Genomic DNA, 24,010 nt, shown 5'->3' on the forward strand with positions numbered 1-24,010 from the left:
TTAACTGTTAAAGGTTAGTACTATTAGTGGACCAGCAGCACGCACAATCATGTGTGCTTACGGACTGTATCCCTTGCAGACTGTATTGATATATATTGATATATAATGTAGGAACCAGAATATTAATAACAGAAAGAAACAACCCGTTTGTGTGAATGAGTGTAAATGGGGGAGGGAGGTTTTTTATTTTATCGGTATCGTTTTTTATTATCGGTATCGGTATTATTATTATTTTTATTATTATTATTAAATCAACATAAAAAACACAAGATACACTTACAATTAGTGCACCAACCCAAAAAAACTCCCTCGCCCATTCACACAAAAGGGTTGTTTCTTTCTGTTATTAATATTCTGGTTCCTACATTATATATCAATATATATCAATACAGTCTGTTTAAAATTTTGATTTCTATTTACTGTTTTAATTGGTTTTACCCTTTAAAATCGTTTTTAATCATATTTATTTTATATTGTTTTTATATGTATTTTTTGTTTTTATTCAGTCATTGGTGGAGCTAAGGATAATATTTGAATATTGTTTTTAATATTGTTGTGCAGCACTTGGGAAACATTTTGTTGTTTAAATGTGCTATATAGGGATGTCCGATAATGGCTTTTTGCCGATACCCCGATATTGTCCAACTCTTAATTACCGATATCAACCGATACCGATATATACAGTCATTGAAATAACACATTATTATGCCTAATTTGGACAACCAGGTATGGTGAGGATAAGGTCCTTTTTTTTTTTAAATTAATAAAATAAAATAAGATAAATTGAAAACATTTTCTTGAATAAAAAAAAGAAAGTAAAATAATATAAAAACAGTTACATAGAAATTAGTAATTAATGAAAATGAGTAAAATTAACTGTTAAAGGTTAGTACTATTAGTGGACCAGCAGCACGCATAATCATGTGTGCTTACGGACTGGATTCCTTGCAGACTGTATTGATATATATTGATATATAATGTAGGAACCAGAATATTAATAACAGAAAGAAACAACCCTTTTGTGTGAATGAGTGTGAATTAGTGTAAATGGGGGAGGGAGGTTTTTTATTTTATCGGTATCGTTTTTTATTATCGGTATCGGTATTTATTTATTTTTTTTAATTATTAAATCAACATAAAACACACAAGATACACTTACAATTAGCGCACCAACCCAAAAAACCTCCCTCGCCCATTCACACAAAAGGGTTGTTTCTTTCTGTTATTAATATTCTGGTTCCTATACTATATTATATATCAATACAGTCTGTTTAAAATTTTGATTTCTATTTACTGTTTTAATTGGTTTTACCCTTTAAAATCGTTTTTAATCATATTTATTTTATATTGTTTTTATATGTATTTATTTTTTGTTTTTATTCAGTCATTGGTGGAGCTAAGGATAATATTTGAATATTGTTTTTAATATTGTTGTGCAGCACTTGGGAAACATTTTGTGGTTTAAATGTGCTATATAGGGATGTCCGATAATGGCTTTTTGCCGATATCCGATATTGTCCAACTCTTAATTACCGATACCGATATATACAGTCGTGGAATTAACACATTATTATGCCTAATTTGGACAACCAGGTATGGTGAAGATAAGGTCCTTTTTTTAAAAATTAATAAAATAAGATAAATAAATTGAAAACATTTTCTTGAATAAAAAAAGAAAGTAAAATAATATAAAAACAGTTACATAGAAATTAGTAATTAATGAAAATGAGTAAAATTAACTGTTGAAGGTTAGTACTATTAGTGGACCAGCAGCACGCACAATCATGTGTGCTTACGGACTGTATCCCTTGCAGACTGTATTGATATATATTGATATATAATGTAGGAACCAGAATATTAATAACAGAAAGAAACAACCCTTTTGTGTGAACGAGTGTGAATGAGTGTAAATGGGGGAGGGAGGTTTTTTGGGTTGGTGCACTAATTGTAAGTGTATCTTGTGTTTTTTATGTTGATTTAATAAAAAAAGAAGAAAAAAAAGAAAAAAAAAAGAAAAAAGATACCGATAAAAAAAAAACGATACCGATAATTTCCGATATTACATTTTAACGCATTTATCGGCCGATAATATCGGCCTGCATCTCTATTTATTATGCATTTTCGGCCGGTGCGACTTATACTCCAGTGCGATTTATACTCCGAAAAATACGGTACAAGTGGCGGTCATATTTGATTGGCCGCTGTGGCGACCCCAAAGGTCACCGGCGCGGGCACCCAAGCTAAATCATTTAAATATGCCCTGAGCTACACCTGTGCCAAATTTGGCGCTTATAGACAAAAGTGAACGAAAATATCCCTAAGGGCCTCCACTACTAGAGACCTCTACTCAAGACCTCTGGATTAGAGTCAAAAAACGGAAGTCGGTTTGGTTTTTCCTATTTATTTGGACATTCAATTGATAAAAACAAAACAATAAAAGTGCATGAATAAAAATAGAGTAAAATATAAAAGCTCTCCTTGAAGCACGTGCACTTCAGGAGTAAAAAGAGGTGGTGTTGCCATTGTCGTGGACTCGGCAGTACTCTTGTCCAAGCAGCGCTCTCTTCTTACACGCCTTCCCGGTTTTTGTGACCGCATTGCAGAGCTGACGTCCCGACACAGAACTGACAAGGAGAGTTTTGTTCGTTCAGGGAGATGAGCAAGCAAAAACATGAACGAGTACAAGACTCACCCATTAACTGACGGAGTGGGACTGGCACTTCTGGTGTTCAACATGTCAAAAACATCTCCTCGGGTCCTCAGAGGAATGTCGTCAATGAAAGCCTACAAAAACAACAACAAAGTATCATCAGTCATGAAGTATGCTGTTTTTGTTCATTTTTATTTTATTTATTTATTAATTTATTTATTCATTTATTTTTTAATTGTACTCACTGATTTAGGTATAAACCTGGAGGGGTAGTGATTAGTCACCTGTAAGTGTACGGCTGGAGGCTTCACAGCTGTAAACAAAAAATATTTTTATCATTAGTCTAATTTTTAATTGGAATTTAAAAAAATGATTCAGACCTGATATGAAGGAGTCTTGAGTCATCAGGTCATCATGCTTGCTGCTGCTTCTGAGGACAAAAACAAAACAATAGCATGCTTAATAACCGTCACTAAAGGAAACATGATCATGTTTAGCAAAGGTTGTACGGTAATAACGAGGATCCCGATACAAATTTGTATTAGAGCAGGGGTCTCCAAACTTTTTGACTTGGGGGTCACATTGGGCTAAAAAAAAAAAAAAAAAAAAAAAAAAAAAAAAAAAAAAAGTGACAGGTATTTTTTTCTTTTTTTTGTCATAAAAAAATACAATCATGTGTGCTTACGGACTGTATCCCTGCAGACTGTATTGATCTATATTGATATATAATGTAGGAACCAGAATATTAATAACAGAAAGAAACAACCCTTTTGTGTGAATGAGTGTAAATGGGGGAGGGAGTTTTTTTGGGTTGGTGCACTAATTGTAAGTGCATCTTGTGTTTTTTATGTTGATTTAAAAAATAATAATTTTTTTAAATTTTATTTCTTGTGCGGCCCGGTGGTTAGGGACCACTGCTTTAGGGGACCTGTTTTTTTGTCCCCATACCGTCAGAGGTCCCCTAAAGGTGACTGTGTAAACAGAGCGAAGTCCCCATTAAGTAAGCATTGCCAGAACACACACACGCACACGCACACGCACACGCACACGCACACTAAATGGGAAAATGCATTATGATTTGCCTGAGCGGCTAGGAGACACCGAGAGTAACAAGCGGTAGAAAATGGATTAGACAGGACAGATTTGAAAAATAATAATAGTAAAAAAAAATATACAAAAAAATTTACGCCATCGTACATCTAACTAGGGATGTGACAATAAACGGTTTGAATGAAAACTCCTGACGCTATTTGACGAAAGTAAATTCTGAACTACGACTTTTTTTCCTACACTTTAAAACCTGCGCCTTACACAAAAAAAATATATATACCGGTATACAATTATATATATATATATATATATATATATTTTTTTTTTTTGTGTGTGTAAGGCGCAGGTTTTAAAGTGTAGGAAAATATATATGTGTATGTATATAATATGTATTAATAATAATACATATTTGTGTGTATATATATATATATATATATAAGGTAAGTAAAGTAAATTCTGAACTACAACTTTTTTTCCTACACTTTAAAACTATATATATATATATATATATATATATATATATATATATATATATATATATATATATATATATATATATATATGTGTATATATATGTATATTTTTTTTTGTGTAAGGCGCAGGTTTTAAAGTGTAGGAAAAAAAGTTGTGGTTCAGAATTTACTGTACTTACTTTATATATACACACATATACATACATACATACATACACACACACTTATTTTTAACTTGGGACTTCCCGCGGGCCGGATTTTGGATGCTGGCGGGCCTTAGTTTGGGGACTCCTGTATTAGAGCTTTCAGTATTGATTTAATACAATATCAGCACTCATAATACATCCTTTTATTTATTTGGTAAAGCCTTCCGCCCAATTGCAGCTGAGAGGCTCCAGCGACCCCCCACGCGACCCCAAAAGGGACAAGCGGTAGAAAATGGATGGATGGATAATTTTAGAAAAGATCAAATGAAACATCAATTGGCGTGTGAATGACCTATGTGCGATATGGAGTAGATTGTATAATGCCCATTCATGGTCAATGGTGAGAAAATTCCAGGAAAACCGGGAATTTTGGCAAAGGGAAAACATGTTTTGTGGGGGTGACGATCTAATTCAGAATCGATTCACGATTCTTAGTACAAACAGATTCTTGCAATGTATTGTTTGGTATAATAATAATACAATGTTTTGAAAACAGGTTAGAAAAGCTAAAAACATTTAAAAAAATAGATTCTTATAAAAAATTATATATATATAAAAAAAAAAAGTTTTTGACTATTACGAATCGATTTAGAATTAGGGACTAATACCAATCGTGATTCGGTGTGATAAAAAATGATTGTGCATACATACAATAATTCATAGATTTAAGCTTACGACTAATGATGCGAAGACATTTGTTACTGGATACTTTATAGTACGCTTCTAATACACGTTTATATTCACAAATGTGTTGTTTTAAACTGCAATATTCTTTAATCAAGGACACTTATTACATACTGTATGTATAGTTTGTGTGCTTAGCTGTTGTGTTGCTGCTAGCTCCTTGTAGCCGATAGCCTAGCATGTTCACCTTTAGTAAAGAAGTTCACTAAAATACAATACTTTGTGTGCTTATTGAAGGACATTTACAGGTTAACAAGTAAACGCGCTGCAGGACTGCTTGTATCGGGGCGCCTATATCGGATATTTTAGATACAAGCCGATATTTGTTTTTGTTTTTTTGTTGATATCAAGCCGATATCGGATCAGTACAACCCTGGTAATAAGTCAATTTCATCAAACTAACTTCTGAGGCGTTGAGGTTCGTGGATGGACGTCAGAGGATGCAACGTCGGGCTGCGGCACCGGTAAGTAACAAGGTGGTGCCATCGTCTTCTTCCCTCTGCTCTGAGAACAACAAGCCCACAACTTACTCACCAGCCAGTGTCCTGTGGAACAAAACGTCAAACATGAGAAATCATTACTGCGAGATCTGTACAAAGTCGAGGTGCAACGGCACGACAACACGGACACATACTTTGGCTTTGGTTTATTTTGTTCATACAATAGCAACAAAACCTTAAACTGCCATCGCTAGAATGATAGCAAGCTGATAGAATGATTTTTCATTTGAAACAATTGCCAAGTGGCAATTATCTGATCAATTAACCCACGTTTGTTTGTATAGACCTTGATCACAACTGCCTCAAAAGGGCCAAACAAACTTCAACCCCTGATCTGAACCCTCATCCGAAACAGGAAAAACACACTAAATGCTCAAAATGGGAAAAAGAATAAACTTTGGAAGGGTCCGCTGATGTGGGTACCCCCCCTCCGTTGTTATATTCTTGATAATGTGAGAGTCCAGTCCATCATTTTTAGCAATGTCGAAAATAAATAGCGTGCGTGTCCTGAATGTTTCCGTTTTGGAATGATTTGAATCAAGTACCAGGAAGGCCAAGTATTCCAAATAGGAGACTTGAACCACAAAAGAGGGGTTTTCAAGCTCTGCATTCTCCCTGCCGCTACAATTAGCCAATAGCGGGACTGTATTTGAATAGAGAGCATACTGGACACCATTAACCCTAGCGGTCCTTCAGTTTTAATGTGTTGGTCTCTGTTTTAGGGTTGTCACCATTCCAGAATTTCAGTAGTCGATACCTATGGAGTTTCTACAATTCCCAAAACTTATGCCATACCACGATGAAAAAAATGTATAAAAACGGAGCCCATGTACTTCTATAATCACTACTTTATTGAAAAGTGTCAAGTAGAGGTCATACAGTATTAGGATTTGTTCCCCTTTGGCATAACACGTAATGGTGGTTCTTTGGTCAAAATGTTGCATAGTTTGTTTTAGGGACCGTTTTTACGCTGCTTTCTGACCATCTCTTGCGTGGTTTTGTGGGCAGTCTTATTTACATGCCTCCACTTCAACAGCGCCTTCTCCCCGCCATATATTTTTGGGTTTTTAGTGCTTCTTTAGCGGGTCTGAGATATAAGTTCAAAACTATACGCTACTTCGCATTACAAAAGGCTAAAGCGGAGAATGCATGTGCATGTACGAGACAGTCTGCCCCACAACAAGAGGATAGGGAAAAAGAAAAGAAGAAGGGCGGACTATAATCCCTTGACATCATACTTGGGAAAAACATCATCAAACTCCAATCGTCTCTTTCCTGAAAGTATGAAGGAAGGCAAGATTGTTTTGTATAAAATGCCTCTACGGTTGGATTTCAAATTTTCGGGACCTATACAGACCCCAAATACACAACAATATGCACCAATGGGTAGGAACAGTAGATTTTGCGTAATCGTGCTTAAACATCATACACATATAAATATACACATATATATATATATATATATATATATATATATATATATATATATATATATATATATATATATATATATATATATATATATATATATATATATATATATATATATATATATATATATATATATACATACACATATATATTATACACACACACACACACACATATATATATATATTATACACACACACACACACATATATATATATATTATACACACACATATATGTGTGTGTGTGTGTATAATATATATATATATATATACATATATATATATATATATATATGTATAGACAGCCCTCGCAAAAATGACTAATGATCTACTGCTGACGATGGATTCTGATGCGTCATCTATGTTGCTGCTTCTTGATCTTAGCGCTGCTTTCGATACCGTCGATCATAATATTTTATTAGAGCGTATCAAAACACGTATTGGTATGTCAGACTTAGCCTTGTCGTGGTTTAACTCTTATCTTACTGACAGGATGCAATGCGTCTCCCATAATAATGTGACCTCTGACTATGTTAAGGTAACGTGCGGAGTTCCTCAGGGTTCGGTTCTTGGCCCTGCACTCTTCAGTACTTACATGCTGCCGCTAGGCGACATCATACGCAAATACGGTGTTAGCTTTCATTGCTATGCTGATGACACCCAACTCTACATGCCCCTAAAGCTGACCAACACGCCGGATTGTAGTCAGCTGGAGGCGTGTCTTAATGAAATTAAACATTGGATGTCCGCTAACTTCTTGCAACTCAACGCCAAGAAAACGGAAATGCTGATTATCGGTCCTGCTAAACACCGACATTTATTTAATAATACCACCTTAACATTTGACAACCAAACAATTACACAAGGCGAATCAGTAAAGAATCTGGGTATTATCTTCGACCCAACTCTCTCGTTTGAATCACACATTAAGCGTGTTACTAAAACGGCCTTCTTTCATCTCCGTAATATCGCTAAAATTCGTTCTATTTTATCCACTAGCGACGCTGAGATCATTATTCATGCGTTCGTTACGTCTCGTCTCGACTACTGTAACGTATTATTTTCGGGTCTCCCTATGTCTAGCATTAAAAAATTACAGTTGGTACAAAATGCGGCTGCTAGACTTTTGACAAGAACAAGAAAGTTTGATCATATTACGCCTATACTGGCTCACCTGCACTGGCTTCCTGTGCACTTAAGAAGTGACTTTAAGGTTTTACTACTTACGTATAAAATACTACACGGTCTAGCTCCGTCCTATCTTGTCGATTGTATTGTACCATATGTCCCGGCAAGAAATCTGCGTTCAAAGAACTCCGGCTTATTAGTGATTCCCAGAGCCCAAAAAAAGTCTGCGGGCTATAGAGCGTTTTCTATTCGGGCTCCAGTACTATGGAATGCCCTCCCGGTAACAATTAGAGATGCTACCTCAGTAGAAGCATTTAAGTCCCATCTTAAAACTCATTTGTATACTCTAGCCTTTAAATAGCCCCCCTGTTGGACCAGTTGATCTGCCGTTTCTTTTCTTTTCTCCTCTGCTCCCCTTTTCCTTGAGGGGGGGGGGGGCACAGGTCCGGTGGCCATGGATGAAGTGCTGGCTGTCCAGAGTCGGGACCCGGGGTGGACCGCTCGCCTGTGCATCGGCTGGGAACATCTCTACGCTGCTGACCCGTCTCCGCTCGGGATGGTGTCCTGCTGGCCCCACTATGGACTGGACTTTTACTATTATGTTGGATCCACTATGGACTGGACTCTCACAATATTATGTCAGACCCACTCGACATCCATTGCTTTCGGTCTCCCCTAGAGGGGGGGGGGTTACCCACATATGCGGTCCTCTCCAAGGTTTCTCATAGTCATTCACATCGACGTCCCACTGGGGTGAGTTTTTCCTTGCCCGTATGTGGGCTTTGTACCGAGGATGTCGTTGTGGCTTGTGCAGCCCTTTGAGACACTTGTGATTTAGGGCTATATAAATAAAGATTGATTGATTGATATGTGTGTGTATAATATATATATATATATATATGCACACACACACATATATACATGCACGCACACATATATATATATGTGTGTGTGCATATGCATATATATATATACATACATATATATATACACACACATATATATATATATATATATATATATATGCACACATATATATATATATATATATATATATATATATGCACACACACATATACACACACACATATATATACACACATGTGCGCGCACACACACACACACACACACACACACACACACACGTGTGTACATACATACATGCGTGTACATATATATACACATATACAATAATAGGTCAGAGTTTTTTTTACTAAAAAGTAATTGAAATATATAGCATCATATACAAAACAATATGTGTGTGTGTATGTATATGTGCACATACATACACACACACACACATATTGTTTTGTATATGATTGCTATGTATTTGAATGCAATTGCCTCCCTGCTTGGCACTCAGCATCTAGGGTTGGAATTGGGGTTAAATCCCCAAATGATTCCCGAGCGCGGCCACCGCTGCTGCTCACTGCTCCCCTCACCTCCCAGGATGGGTCAAATGCAAAGGAAAATTTCACCACACCTAATGTGTGTGTGACTATTATTGAGACTTTAACTTTATTTACATGGTATCAGTATAGAAATATAGTAAATATAGTAACCCTGAACTGTGAAACGTGGTGGAAACACAAACCACACATTTCTACAGGACCCTATAGATCCAGGAACGGAAAAAGGCCCATTGACTGACTTGCTAAATATAGCAACACAGTCACAAAAGTGCCTAACAGATAATTTCTGCTACATCTTATCCGGGTACGAGGCGTGTTGTGAAGCGGAGTTACGCCACACCCGCAGTTATGTTCTACACTACCACACTTCCATTATCATTTGTTTATAAGCGAGGGTGAAACGGACGCCCCAAAACGTTACAGTCTCGTTAAAGTACCTACCGAGTGAGAACATGAAGAGCAGATAGCTGAGGCTCGTGAGGTGGAGCGCCGGCTGACAGTTGATCTCCGCCAGTGCGTTCAGGGGCACGGTGACGAGCAGAATGGCGCGAGAGAACACAGGACAGCGCAGAAACGACTGCAGCACAGCAAGTAGAACAAAGTAGCCGCTGTGTGCCAAACACGTCCACATGGCGGCGAGGCTTAAACCTGAAATGACCCCCCCCAAAAAAAAAAGTGAGAGTCTTTGCAAGTCAAACAGAACGTGGCATCCGACGCGAGTGGCGCTCACCTGCCCAGCCCAGGTAACCCTGAATGAGGTGCAGCCGCTCCTCCATGCGAGCCTGCATGTTGTCAAGGTAGTGCAGCATGAAGCCCAGACTGCTGTTCATGCGCTCCAGTTTCCTCGTCACGTCATTGTAGTACTGGGAGGTCTGGTCTTGGTACCGGAGGAACTCTGACATGCCGTCGTCTGAGAAGACGTCGAAATCACACAACGTTAATATTGACAATATGGTGTAATTATGCGCGTTATTACCAATTTTTTGGTAGATGTCCTGAGCTTGATGTCGGACAACTGCAAGGTCTTGAACGATGGCTTTGTGGCCGTCTTGTACCTTTGAGCCGTGGACCTGCACCTCCTCACTGACCATTTCTTAAGACAAGCATAAAGGCTTTAGAACAAATTCATCTTATAAAAGCATACACCAGTGACGTGCGGTGAGGTTCATGACTGGTGAGGCACTGACTTCATCACAGTCAGATTTACAAACATATGAACCCTTTGATTGGCAGCAGTTAACGGGTTATGTTTAAAAGCTCATACCAGCATTCTTCCCTGCTTGGCACTCAGCATCAAGGGTTGGAATTGGGGGTTAAATCACCAATAATTATTCCCGGGCGCAGCGCCGCTGCTGCCCACTGCTCCCCTCACATCCCAGGGTGTGAGCAAGAGGATGGGTCAAATGCAGAGGACAAATTTCACCACACCTAGTGTGTGTGTGACAATCATTGGTACTTTAACTTAACTTTAACTTTACACATACAAACTGTAGCACACAAAAAAGCACATTTAATAAAAAAAAACGTTATTATGGTCTTACCTTTACTTATAAGTGCGGGAACAGTGGTGTTGGTGGAGTTGTGAATGAATGAAATATGAAATCCGTGCTGCAGTCTACAGGTGTACCTAATGTTGTGTCCCTGCAGTCGTTCACGGCTCCTCCGGCGCGAGCAATGTTGTTTTTGCACTTTTTGGCTTCTTGTTAAGTGACTTTTTTTGGGTGGATTCGGTCTTGCACGTGGAGGGTTTGGGTGTGGGCTTTGGTTGGTGTGGCGCTCCCGGGGATGCAGTCTGCGGCGGAGGTGCATTAACCGGCACCAGGAGACGGGATTACGCGAGCCTCACACAGTGCGTCTTCGCAGCAGTTTTATGATCGCTCAGCACAAGAAATACGTTACACACATACAGTTGTTGACAAAATACACTGTACATTATATACCTCAGCTAACTAAACTATGGAAATGTATAATATAGTTCATATAGCAATACGGTCTCACTGCACAGCAGGCAAGCACTTAGTCGAGTCCGCAATCCATGTTGAGGCACTGAGTGACGTGCCTCAACTGGCTGCTGTTCACCGCAACGTCTCTTCTCAGTATTTGAACGGCAAATGTGAAAATTCAGCGATTTGGAATAAAAATAATCTAAAACTGGTGAAGTTAAATGGAAAATAACTTTATAGTATAATCACTGGATACATAACAATTTAATTATTTTTTTTCTTTTTACATTTTTTTTCTTTCCATGATGGCAGGTGAGGCCCTCTAGTGACCGCACGTCACTGGCATACACAATACATTAGACTTCTTCAAACATAAAAAAGCTCACCCATTCGTTCTGTAATGCCCCCGATGAGCTCCGCTACCAATTGTTGTCCAGAAGCAATGAGAGCTTTCTCCTGGCTGAGACGCTGCAGGTTGTCCCTCAGGGAACTTTCCATTTGCTCCTGGCCGTCGTGCAGTTTCACCTGCTGGCTCTGCAGAGCGCTGTGACCCTTCAGCAGCTTGTCCAGCGACGCCGCCGTCATCTGCCGCAGCTCCAACTGGCCGTCCTGTCACCAAACGACGGGTTCAAAGACTTGCTCTCAGTGGAAGCGTTACATTTTTTTTCAAAAAAGTCAAAAAATCAGATGAAAAACTGTACGAAAAATGTGGAATGATGGGAAAAGTGGGAATTTTTTTGGACCGCGTGTACCAAGTAAATATGTTCCAGTCGAAATACTTTAAATGGGTGTAAAAATGTGGAAAGAGCCGAGTGCTAAAAACGGGGTTAAATAGGAAAAATAATATTCGCGAAGACAAAAACATAACAAAAATTAAATACATTTTAGATTTTTCTATCAATGTAAAGTGTCCGCCCTGAGATCGGTAGGTTGGGAGTTCAAACCCCGGCCGAGTCATACCAAAGACTAATTACCTTCCCTGCTTGGCATTCAGCATCAAGGGTTGGAATTGGGGCTTAAATCAGCAAACAATGATTCCCGGGCGCGGCCACCACTGCTGCTCACTGCTCCCCTCACCTCCCAGGGGGTGATCAAGGGTGATGGATCAAATGCAGAGAATAATTTCGCCACACTTAGTGTGTGCGTGTGAGACAATCATTGCTACTTTAACTTTAAATATAACAAAATAACAAATAAAATTACATAATAGTCTAATACTGTAATAGATTAAAATATTAATATTATACAAATATATAGATTTAAACAATAATAGAACATAATAGATCACAAGAACATATTAGAATAATAGATAAAATAACACCATTATAAAATAAAATTAGATGAAATAAAATAGATCATGAATAACTGAATGTCTAAAGACACATTTTATTATCTATAATGTCATTTTTTTAATTAAGAGATAAGTCTAATAATGAAATAAGTATTGTAAATTTTTATGATAAAATATTAGAATAAAATATTAGATACAATAACAAAATGGATAATTTTAGAATAACTCCGACACGACAAAAAAAATCTAAATAAAATAGCATAATCGATCATGAAATAGTGCAATAGATCATGTGTACCCCGCCTTCCGGCCGATTGTAGCTGGGATAGGCTCCAGCGCCCCCTGCGACCCCGAAGGGAATAAGCGGTAGGGAATGGATGGATGGATGGGCAATAGATCATACAACAACATGTTGGATGATAATACAATAGAATAACAAATAAGTATTGTAAATTATTGTGACAAAATAATTTTAGAATAGAATAATATTAGATACAACAAAAATAAATAATTTTAGAATAACTTTGACGAGACAGAAAAATCTAAATAAAATAGCATAATAGATCATGAAATAGCGCAATAGATCATACAATAACATGTTAGATAATAGAATAGAGTAACAAATAAGTATTGTAAATTATTGTGATAAAATAATATTAGAATAATAGATACAATAACAAAATAGATAATTTTAGAATAACTTTGACGAGACAAAAATATCTAAATAAAATAGCAAAAAAGATCATGAAATAGTGCAGTAGATCATACAACATGTTAGATGATAATACAATAGAATAACAAATAAGTATTGTAAATTATTATGATAAAATAATATTAGAAAAATATTAGATATAATAACAAAATGGATAATTTTAGAATAACTTTGACGAGACAAAAAAATCAAAATAAAATGGCATAATAGATCATGAAATAGTGCAATAGATCATACAATAACATGTTAGATGATAATACAATAGATTAACAAATAGATAAAATAATGCGATACAATGACATTATATGGATAATAGTCTAACTTTATAGATAATAGAATAACAAATAATAAAATAACGATGTGAAATAATGTGAATGATGGATAACCGTACCTTCAGGTCTTCCATGGCAGAGAGTTGGTTGGCCGCAGTTGAAATAAGAGTATTTACTGTGTGCTCTGCTCTGCGTCTAAAGAGCTGCTGGCGAATTGCATAGCATACAGAGCGTGCTCGGTTGCTCACGATGTGGTAAGCGTTCCAGGTGGTGGCGTCCATGTTTGCTGTACATTCTCTTATAGCCTGAAAGAAGAAGATAACGCCTCGATGACATGCAATCAAATGGAGCAAATGGAGCGACGTCAACAAAACGACCGCGTTTACCATGTGGTCGGCACAGGGGTAAACGGTGCGGCCTTCGATCTGCGCCTGACAGTTGAACAAAACCACGCCGAGCTTGGCCAGCTCCTCTTCCGACAAACTATCACAGCTCGCCTTCAGCCGGGACACCACCTGTGGCACAAGACAGACAGATAGATAGGACTTTATTATCATTGCACAAGTAAAACAAAACTTTGTTTTCAGCACAAACCCGTTCAAGATTAGACAAAAAAACAGTGTACAGAGTTACAGAACAGGAACGCTGATGGGTCGCCAAAAGGCGCCCCGGAAAAGATGGGAAAAAGGTCAAACGTTGGGGAAAAAGATGAGTAAAAAAATACAATCTAGACTGGGCTCCTAAGGGGGCCTAGTCTGGAGTGGGAAAAAACCTCCATGCAATGCACACAAACACGTTACATTTAATCACGACAACTCGCAACTGAGGGGCGGGGAGTTGGGGCCCTGGAGGTCGACTGCTGCTATGAAGCGCTGCCATCCGACCATCACCCCGAGGGGAAAGAAGCGGTGGTGAAGGCGTGGGGTGGGGGAGGGGGGATGTGTGCCCAATTGTCTTGGGTGTGATGATGTAATGTTTTTTTAGACTGAGGCCAATCTGCAAAAGTTCGACTCCAGGTGTCGTTGAGGAGGGAGGGAGGTCAAAAGCGTCCATTGTTGAGGTGTCCTCGGGGGTGTTTTTCAGAACAGCCTGGTCCTGTTTCCACAGCGTCAAGGCCATTCGAGGGAGTCAAATCGTAGATTAGGATGTTTGTTTTCTGCAAGCAGACAAAACAATGACTTGTCTGTTCTATTCGTCCATGCTGGGTGCTCTAAAATTCAATTCAATTTTCCTTTTCAGCAAGCTTCTCCATGATGTGATCCATCTTGCGATTCAGTTCAGAAATCGCCACAGTCTGTGTTCCCACAAACCATCCATTGCGACGAACAGCCTTTGGGCTCCTTGAGTGGCTGCCATCGTCATACGAATTTGACGATACACCAGAGCAATGCCCAGCCCAATCAGCAGGTGCCCCGCGATCACGGTTTCAAATAGGTAGATGTCTTCCACGTCCTCGATGGAAAGGACTGAGAGGCACATGATTCTCCATTCATCCAAGGAATCTCTCACGTACCCCGCAGCAATGGTTCCATCAGGGCAGCCTGGATCCCCCGAACCTCTTTTCCTCGTCAAAAAGATTTTGTCAATTGCGTCGAGAGTCCAGCTGATCATATCCATGTCTGATGTTTAGATTTGAGGACAGCGCAAAGAAAGAGGCTTCAAAAAAGTTCAGACAAGACAAAAAAAACCACCCGTGTCACAAGACGAGGCGTTACTGTGAACATGACTACGTGTGTATGGTGAAACTTTTACATTTTCAGTACAAACGTGTCCAAGAACAGTTACAGGGTGGACAGAACGGAAACACCGATCGAGTCGCCACATGGGCGGCGCCCCGTAAAAAAGTTAGGGGAAAAAAATGGCAAACATGGGGGGAAAAGAAGAGGAGAAAAGAGCAAGTCCCAAAATAAACTACTGGGGGCAGCGGGGGTTAGTTAGAGACCAGGAAAAAACCTCAAACAAAGCACATATACATATTATGAAATACAACTCCACCCAAAGCTGCCAGCCACTAGGGTGCTTCTCGGTTTCCGTGGATGAGTGTGTGTGTGTGTGTGTGTGTGCACTGCAAAAACTGAAATCAAAGTAAGATTAAATATCTCAAATAAGGGTGATATAATATTTTTGTTCTTGAATTGTAAGGTAACGCAACATTGAAGTGTACTTACTCTTTGATGGCAGGTGTCTAAAGGGCTGAGCGCCATCTGCTTGGCCTCGGCCAGAAACTTCTCATCAGCCGTGGCCATTTCAAAGGAAGCGTCTTTTGCGAGAATTACGGTAGATAATTGTGCGGCTGGAGGAAGCGGCTCTGCAGCCGCTGGAGGAAGCGGCTCTGCAGCCGCTGGAGGAAGCGGCTCTGCAGCCGCTGGAGGAAGCGGCTCTGCAGCCGCTGGAGGAAGCGGCTCTGCAGCCGCTGGAGGAAGCGGCTCTGCAGCCGCTGGAGGAAGCGGCTCTGCAGCCGCTGGAGGAAGCGGCTCTGCAGCCGCTGGAGGAAGCTTCGCCTGCTTCATCCACTCGAAGAGCCCACACGCTGCGGGACACTGATTGGCCAGGATGATCAGCAGCAGGAGGAACTTAAGATGGCGTAGAAGCTGCTCCATGTCTGCAAGAATCAAACATGAACTTTAACATCTCTCCTCTCCTCTTTAAAGTTAGTATTATTTGCGGACAGACCAACTGCGTTTTGTTCAGGAGAGAACTCACAGAAGATAATACAAATAATAACAGAAGAAATGAACAAATTAAAAAGATGGTTTGACAAAAACAGACTATCGTTGAATCTCAGTAAAAGTAAAATAATGCTATTTGGCAACAGTAGAAGAGAAAGTCAAACACAAATACAAATAGACGGAATAGAAATTGAAAGAGTAAATGAAACCACATTTCTAGGTATAATGATTGATGATAAATTGAACTGGAAATAAAGTAGCAAGAAACACGTCAATAATGAATAAAGCAAAACATGTTCTAGAGCAGGGGTCGGAAACCCAAAATGTTGAAAGAGCCATATTGGACCAAAAATACAAAAACAAATCTGTCTGGAGCTGCAAAAAATTAAAAGCCATATTACATACATATAGTGTGTCATGAGATATAAATTGAATTAAGAGGACTTAAATAAAACTGAATGACCTCAAATATAGCTACAAATGAGGCATAATGATGCAATATGTACATATAGCTAGCCTAAATAGCATGTTAGCATCGATTAGCTTGAAGTCATGCGGTGACCAAATATGTCTGATTAGCACTCCACACAAGTCAATAACATCAACAAAACTCACCTTTCATGCACAACCTTAAAAGTTTGATGGACAAAATGAGACAGAAAAAGAAGTGGCATAAAACACGTCCTAGAAAGTCGGAGAAAGTTATACATGTAAACAAACTACGGCGAGTTCAAGGACCGCCAAAATTAGTAGGACAAAACGGTGCTAGCCAAATACTCGAATCAGTGAAGCATGTTTAATATAAACCGTGTGCTTTGTAACAATTAGGGAGGTTTGTGTCATGTTTGTCCTCCTACAGAAACCATATTAAAACAAAAAATAGACATTTTTCCCCCTCATCTTTTTCCATTTTTCATACATTTTTGAAAAAGCTCCAGAGAGCCACTAGGGCGGCGCTAAAGAGCCGCATGCGGTTCTAGAGCCGCGGGTTGCCGACCCCTGTTCTAGACCAAAAATCACTTCATATTCTCTACTGCTCGCTAGTGTTACCATATCTGAGTTATTGTGCAGAAATATGGGGAAATAACTACAAAAGTACACTTCATTCATTAACGGTGTTACAAAAAAGATCAGTTAGAATAATACATAATGTTGGATATAGAGAATATACAAACCCTTTATTTATTGAATCAAAAATACTGAAATTCCACGACATAGTCAATTTGCAAACAGCTAAATTTATACACAAAGCAAACTATAATCTGCTACCCAAGAATGTACAACAATTCTTCTCAAAAAAAGAGAAATATAATCTTGGAGAAAAATGTAATTTAAAACATTTGTACGCACGTACAACACTTAAGACCTTCAGTATATCTGTATGTGGAATTAAATGATGGAATGGATCAAGCAAAGCAATCAAACAATGTACTAATGATCCACTTCAATAAACTCTTCAAACTTAAAAGTGTTTACAAAGTACAAAAAAGAAGAACCATGATAAACATTCTGAATTTATTTCATCCATCCATTCATTTTCAAGATAATTTTATTTTATTGTGATTACTTATGGAGTATATTGTGAATAAATTGAGAACAGGAAGTGAACAAAAGTTTTAGCAACTGTTATGCAAAAGAAAAGGGGTAGGATTAAATAAGCTCTGCTTCTTCCTACTCCTTTTCGAACATGTTGAAAAGAGAAACTGGAAATTGGGATGTATCATGTTGTATGCATGCACGTTCCAAATAAACTCAAACTCTCCTTACACAAGGAGTCAAGTAGGGGCTAAAAAGTGTGTCAGTAGCATCAAAAATATAAGTATAAAATTATAATTGTGTTCCAAGCATGGGCCTATTACCAGTTTTAAGGTGGTATTAAAAAGTGACTGTCCAAAAGATATATATATATATATATATATATATAAAATAAAATAAATCCTTCAAGTCATGTTGGGCTGCAGCGGCTGTTTTATTGTATGACTTACACAAAAAAATATCCAATATATATTATTTACATCAGTGGTTCTCAAACTTTTTTTTTTTAACCAAGTACCACCTCAGAAAACACTTGGCTCTACAAGTACCACCAACATTAAAATAGAGTAGCGTAGTAGGCCTAACTATTCATTAGGTTTTATTTAACAAGTATATTAAATATTTTTTGGCTACTGCAACATTACACAGTTTAAATAGTAACACTGTTTGAATCTAGGAAAATAAAACACTGTACTTTAATCAAGTGATTCTTTGGCGTACCACTAGATACCGCAGTTTGAGAATCTTGATCCAAATGGGTGGTTCTCAAACTTTTTTTCCACACAGTACCACCATAATGACCGACATTAAAACATAGTAGTGTAGTAGACCTAAGTATTCGTTAAATAAAACCCCTGCTGTGTTCTTAACAAGTATATTTAATATTTTTGCCCTCTGGAACAATACACAGTTTGAGCAGTAACACTGTTTGAATATAGGACAAAAAAACAAATATCTTGAATAAAATAAAATAAATTCCGCATAAAACCTTTGGTGACAGCTCGAGTCATGTCATTGCAATATGTAATCAAGGGATTCTTTGGCATACCCCTAAATGAAGCCTCTGTACGACAGTTTAATCACTGATCTATTTTATACCACAAAGAAGCATTTTAAAATGTAGATTAAAATCATCATAAGTGCCCTTTAAAAACTAAAAAAAAAAAAAAATATGTATATACTTTTTTATTTTTTTTAGAAATAATTTTATTTTAAATAATGAAACAGGCTTTCGTTTGGACACCTGTATTCGCTTTAAAATGAAACAGGCTTCCGTTTGGACACCTGTATTCGCGTTAAAATTGAAATTGGCTTCCGTATGTACACCTGTATTCGCTTTAAAATGAAACAGGCTTTCGTTTGGACACCTGTTTTCAATTTAAAATGAAACAGGCTTCCGTTTGGACACCTGTATTCGCTTTAAAATGAAACAAGCTTCCGTTTGGACACCTGTATTCGCTTTAAAATTAAACATGCTTCCGTTTGGACACCTGTTTTCGCTTTAAAATGACACCGGCTTCCGTTTGGACACCTGTATTCACTTTAAAATGAAACAGGCTTCCATTTGGACACCTGAATTAGCTTTAAAATGAAACAGGCTTCCGTTTGGACACCTGTATTCGCTTTAAAATGACACCGGCTTCCGTTTGGACAACTGTATTCACTTTAAAATAAAACAGGCTTCCGTTTGGACACCTGTATTCGCTGTAAAATGAAACAGGCTTCCGTTTGGACACCTGTATTCGCTTTAAAATGAAACAGGCTTCCGTTTGGACACCTGTATTCGCTTTAAAATGAAACAGGCTTCCGTTTGGACACCTGTATTCGCTGTAAAATGAAACAGGCTTCCGTTTGGACACCTGTATTCGCTGTAAAATGAAACAGGCTTCCGTTTGGACACCTGTATTCGCTTTAAAATGAAACAGGCTTCCATTTGGACACCTGAATTAGCTTTAAAATGAAACAGGCTTCCGTTTGGACACCTGTATTTGCTTTAAAATGAAACAGGCTTCCGTTTGGACACCTGTATTCGCTGTAAAATGAAACAGGCTTCCGTTTGGACACCTGTATTCGCTGTAAAATGAAACAGGCTTCCGTTTGGACACCTGTATTCGCTTTAAAATGAAACAGGCTTCCATTTGGACACCTGAATTAGCTTTAAAATGAAACAGGCTTCCGTTTGGACACCTGTATTTGCTTTAAAATGAAACAGGCTTCCGTTTGGACACCTGTATTCGCTGTAAAATGAAACAGGCTTCCGTTTGGACACCTGTATTCACTTTAAAATGAAACAGGCTTCCATTTGGACACCTGAATTAGCTTTAAAATGAAACGGGCTTCCGTTTGGACACCTGTATTCGCTTTAAAATGAAACAGGCTTCCGTTTGGACACCTGTATTCGCTGTAAAATGAAACAGGCTTCCGTTTGGACACCTGTATTCACTTTAAAATGAAACAGGCTTCCATTTGGACACCTGAATTAGCTTTAAAATGAAACGGGCTTCCGTTTGGACACCTGTATTCGCTTTAAAATGAAACAGGCTTCCGTTTGGACACCTGTATTCGCTGTAAAATGAAACATGCTTCCGTTTGGACACCTGTATTCGCTGTAAAATGAAACAGGCTTCCGTTTGGACACCTGTATTCGCTTTAAAAACTAAATAGGCTTCCGTTTGGACACCTGTATTCGCTGTAAAATGAAACAGGCTTCCGTTTGGACACCTGTAGTCGCTTTAAAGTGAAACAGGCTTCCGTTTGAACACCCGTAGTCGCTTTCAAATGAAACAGGCTTCCGTTTGGACACCTGTATTCGCTTTGAAATGAAACAGGCTTCCGTTTGAACACCTGTATTCACTTTCAAATGAAACAGGCTTCCGTTTGGACACCTGTATTCGCTTTAAAATGAAACAGGCTTCCGTTTGGACACCTGTATTCGCTTTAAAATGAAACAGGCTTCCGTTTGGACACCTGTATTCGCTGTAAAATGAAACAGGCTTCCGTTTGGACACCTGTATTCGCTTTAAAATGAAACAGGCTTCCGTTTGGACACCTGTATTCGCTGTAAAATGAAACAGGCTTCCATTTGGACACCTGTATTCGCTGTAAAATGAAACAGGCTTCCGTTTGGACACCTGTATTCGCTGTAAAATGAAACAGGCTTCCGTTTGGACACCTGTATTCGCTGTAAAATGAAACAGGCTTCCGTTTGGACACCTGTATTCGCTGTAAAATGAAACAGGCTTCCGTTTGGACACCTGTATTCGCTTTACAAACTAAATAGGCTTCCGTTTGGACACCTGTATTCACTGTAAAATGAAACAGGCTTTCGTTTGGACACCTGTATTCGCTGTAAAATGAAACAGGCTTCCGTTTGGACACCTGTAGTCGCTTTAAAGTGAAACAGGCTTCCGTTTGAACACCTGTATTCGCTTTCAAATGAAACAGGCTTCCGTTTGGACACCTGCATTTGCTTTAAAATTAAACATGCTTCCGTTTGGACACCTGTATTCGCTTTAAAATGAAACAGGCTTCCGTTTGGACACCTGTATTCGCTTTAAAATGAAACAGGCTTCCGTTTGGACACCTGTATTCGCTTTAAAATGAAACAGGCTTCCGTTTGGACACCTGTATTCGCTTTAAAATGACACCGGCTTCCGTTTGGACACCTGAATTAGCTTTAAAATGAAACAGGCTTCCGTTTGGACACCTGTATTCGCTTTAAAAATGAAACAGGCTTCCGTTTGGACACCTGTATTCGCTATAAAATTAAACATGCTTCCGTTTGGACACCTGTATTCGCTTTAAAATGACACCGGCTTCCGTTTGGACACCTGAATTAGCTTTAAAATGAAACAGGCTTCCGTTTGGACACCTGTATTCGCTTTGAAATGAAACAGGCTTCCGTTTGAACACCTGTATTCACTTTCAAATGAAACAGGCTTCCGTTTGGACACCTGTATTCGCTTTAAAATGAAACAGGCTTCCGTTTGGACACCTGTATTCGCTTTAAAATGAAACAGGCTTCCGTTTGGACACCTGTATTCGCTGTAAAATGAAACAGGCTTCCGTTTGGACACCTGTATTCGCTGTAAAATGAAACAGGCTTCCGTTTGGACACCTGTATTCGCTGTAAAATGAAACAGGCTTCCGTTTGGACACCTGTATTCGCTGTAAAATGAAACAGGCTTCCGTTTGGACACCTGTATTCGCTGTAAAATGAAACAGGCTTCCGTTTGGACACCTGTATTCGCTTTACAAACTAAATAGGCTTCCGTTTGGACACCTGTATTCACTGTAAAATGAAACAGGCTTTCGTTTGGACACCTGTATTCGCTGTAAAATGAAACAGGCTTCCGTTTGGACACCTGTAGTCGCTTTAAAGTGAAACAGGCTTCCGTTTGAACACCTGTATTCGCTTTCAAATGAAACAGGCTTCCGTTTGGACACCTGCATTCGCTTTAAAATTAAACATGCTTCCGTTTGGACACCTGTATTCGCTTTAAAATGAAACAGGCTTCCGTTTGGACACCTGTATTCGCTTTAAAATGAAACAGGCTTCCGTTTGGACACCTGTATTCGCTTTAAAATGACACCGGCTTCCGTTTGGACACCTGAATTAGCTTTAAAATGAAACAGGCTTCCGTTTGGACACCTGTATTTGCTTTAAAATGAAACAGGCTTCCGTTTGGACACCTGTATTCGCTTTAAAATGAAACAGGCTTCCGTTTGGACACCTGTATTCGCTGTAAAATGAAACAGGCTTCCGTTTGGACACCTGTATTCACTTTAAAATGAAACAGGCTTCCATTTGGACACCTGAATTAGCTTTAAAATGAAACGGGCTTCCGTTTGGACACCTGTATTCGCTTTAAAATGAAACAGGCTTCTGTTTGGACACCTGTATTAAATTTAAAATGAAACAGGCTTCTGTGTGGACACCTGTAGTAGCTTTAGCTAAACAAGTTTATTCTATTTAAGAGCAGCATGTATAAAGATATTATTTTTAAATTAAATAATGCACTTGGTCCCAAATATACACACATATAGGGGCAGTTATACACTATTACAAGCATAGTAGTTGTTAAAATTATTGTATATTGAGCAATAATGTTGAAAATAAAAGCTTTTAGAAATAATCCTGGTATTGTCACGGTGACTGTCACCAGTGTCACCAATCCTAAATGTATTCTTATGTATTTATTATATCATCGTTTATTCTGCAAAAAAAAACTGTCACGCTTTGAAGACTCTTTAAAGTTATTGGCAGTTGTTAAATGCAATACCGCCACCTACTGGACTATATTGTAAACATCACATATGAATGAGTTATCAATATACAAGTATTGGTTGCTCATGGGATATGAGCCAAAATACTACATGATGTATTACATTTTATAAATGACTATATTATCAGGGTGTCAGATGATGTTTGACAAATTAATGGAGTGGCCACACTGAGGTTTTGTCCAGACATGTCTGCTCCTTCAGTTTGCTGCTCAAAGCTTCCATCTTATTGCAAAAAAACCCCAAAAACAAAACACAATTTTGCATCAACAACTTTTGAATAAATTACCCATTTTTATGAACAGTAGATGAATTATTAGGATGGAATACAAGTAGAATTGTATTACTGTATACAAAACCGTCGATCTATGCTCGTCAGTTAATTTAAGTGTAATGTGGCCCACGAAAAGAAGGATTAAATGCTTACCTGTTGTTTAATTTGGCTGCACGACGTGAAAGAAAAACAATGATGTTCCGCAGCTGATGGAGACGACAGTTGATTGTTTAATGTTGCGGTTTAGTGTTTCAAGTGTGCGCTTTTAATAAGTGTGGCCTAAGGGTGCGCTCGATTTCATGTGTCTTGGACACGAAAGGGCGTCTAACGTCAAGCGCTACATAGCTATTAACAATGAAAAATCTTCATATCAGTTCACTACAGTGTTTATGTATACTGGATTGTCCAATAATGGCTGTTGTGTTTCTATGTTCGACAAACAAACACACGCAAATACATATAATCCGCCCACCTTATACATAGGTAGAAAAATGT

At 38.4% G+C, this 24,010-nt stretch overlaps 1 protein-coding gene across 1 annotated transcript; it reads right to left on the minus strand.

Annotated features, from left to right (window-relative positions):
• Positions 1-2,385: 2,385 nt before the first annotated feature.
• On the minus strand, positions 2,386-23,823 carry bmb (brambleberry). The gene is made up of 13 exons (XM_061976420.2): positions 23,669-23,823; positions 15,922-16,355; positions 14,140-14,268; positions 13,873-14,058; positions 11,865-12,087; positions 10,512-10,628; positions 10,266-10,445; positions 9,977-10,183; positions 5,467-5,608; positions 3,031-3,080; positions 2,896-2,963; positions 2,693-2,784; positions 2,386-2,624 (listed from the first exon to the last, which is right to left on the minus strand). The coding sequence occupies exons 2-13, from the start codon at positions 16,351-16,353 to the stop codon at positions 2,495-2,497; spliced, it is 1,956 nt and encodes a 651-aa protein (XP_061832404.1). The 5' UTR covers positions 16,354-16,355; positions 23,669-23,823; the 3' UTR covers positions 2,386-2,494.
• Between the last annotated feature and the right edge of the window lie 187 nt (positions 23,824-24,010).

This window comes from Nerophis lumbriciformis, linkage group LG14 (genome assembly GCF_033978685.3).
Source record: "Nerophis lumbriciformis linkage group LG14, RoL_Nlum_v2.1, whole genome shotgun sequence".
Taxonomy (NCBI): domain Eukaryota; kingdom Metazoa; phylum Chordata; class Actinopteri; order Syngnathiformes; family Syngnathidae; genus Nerophis; species Nerophis lumbriciformis.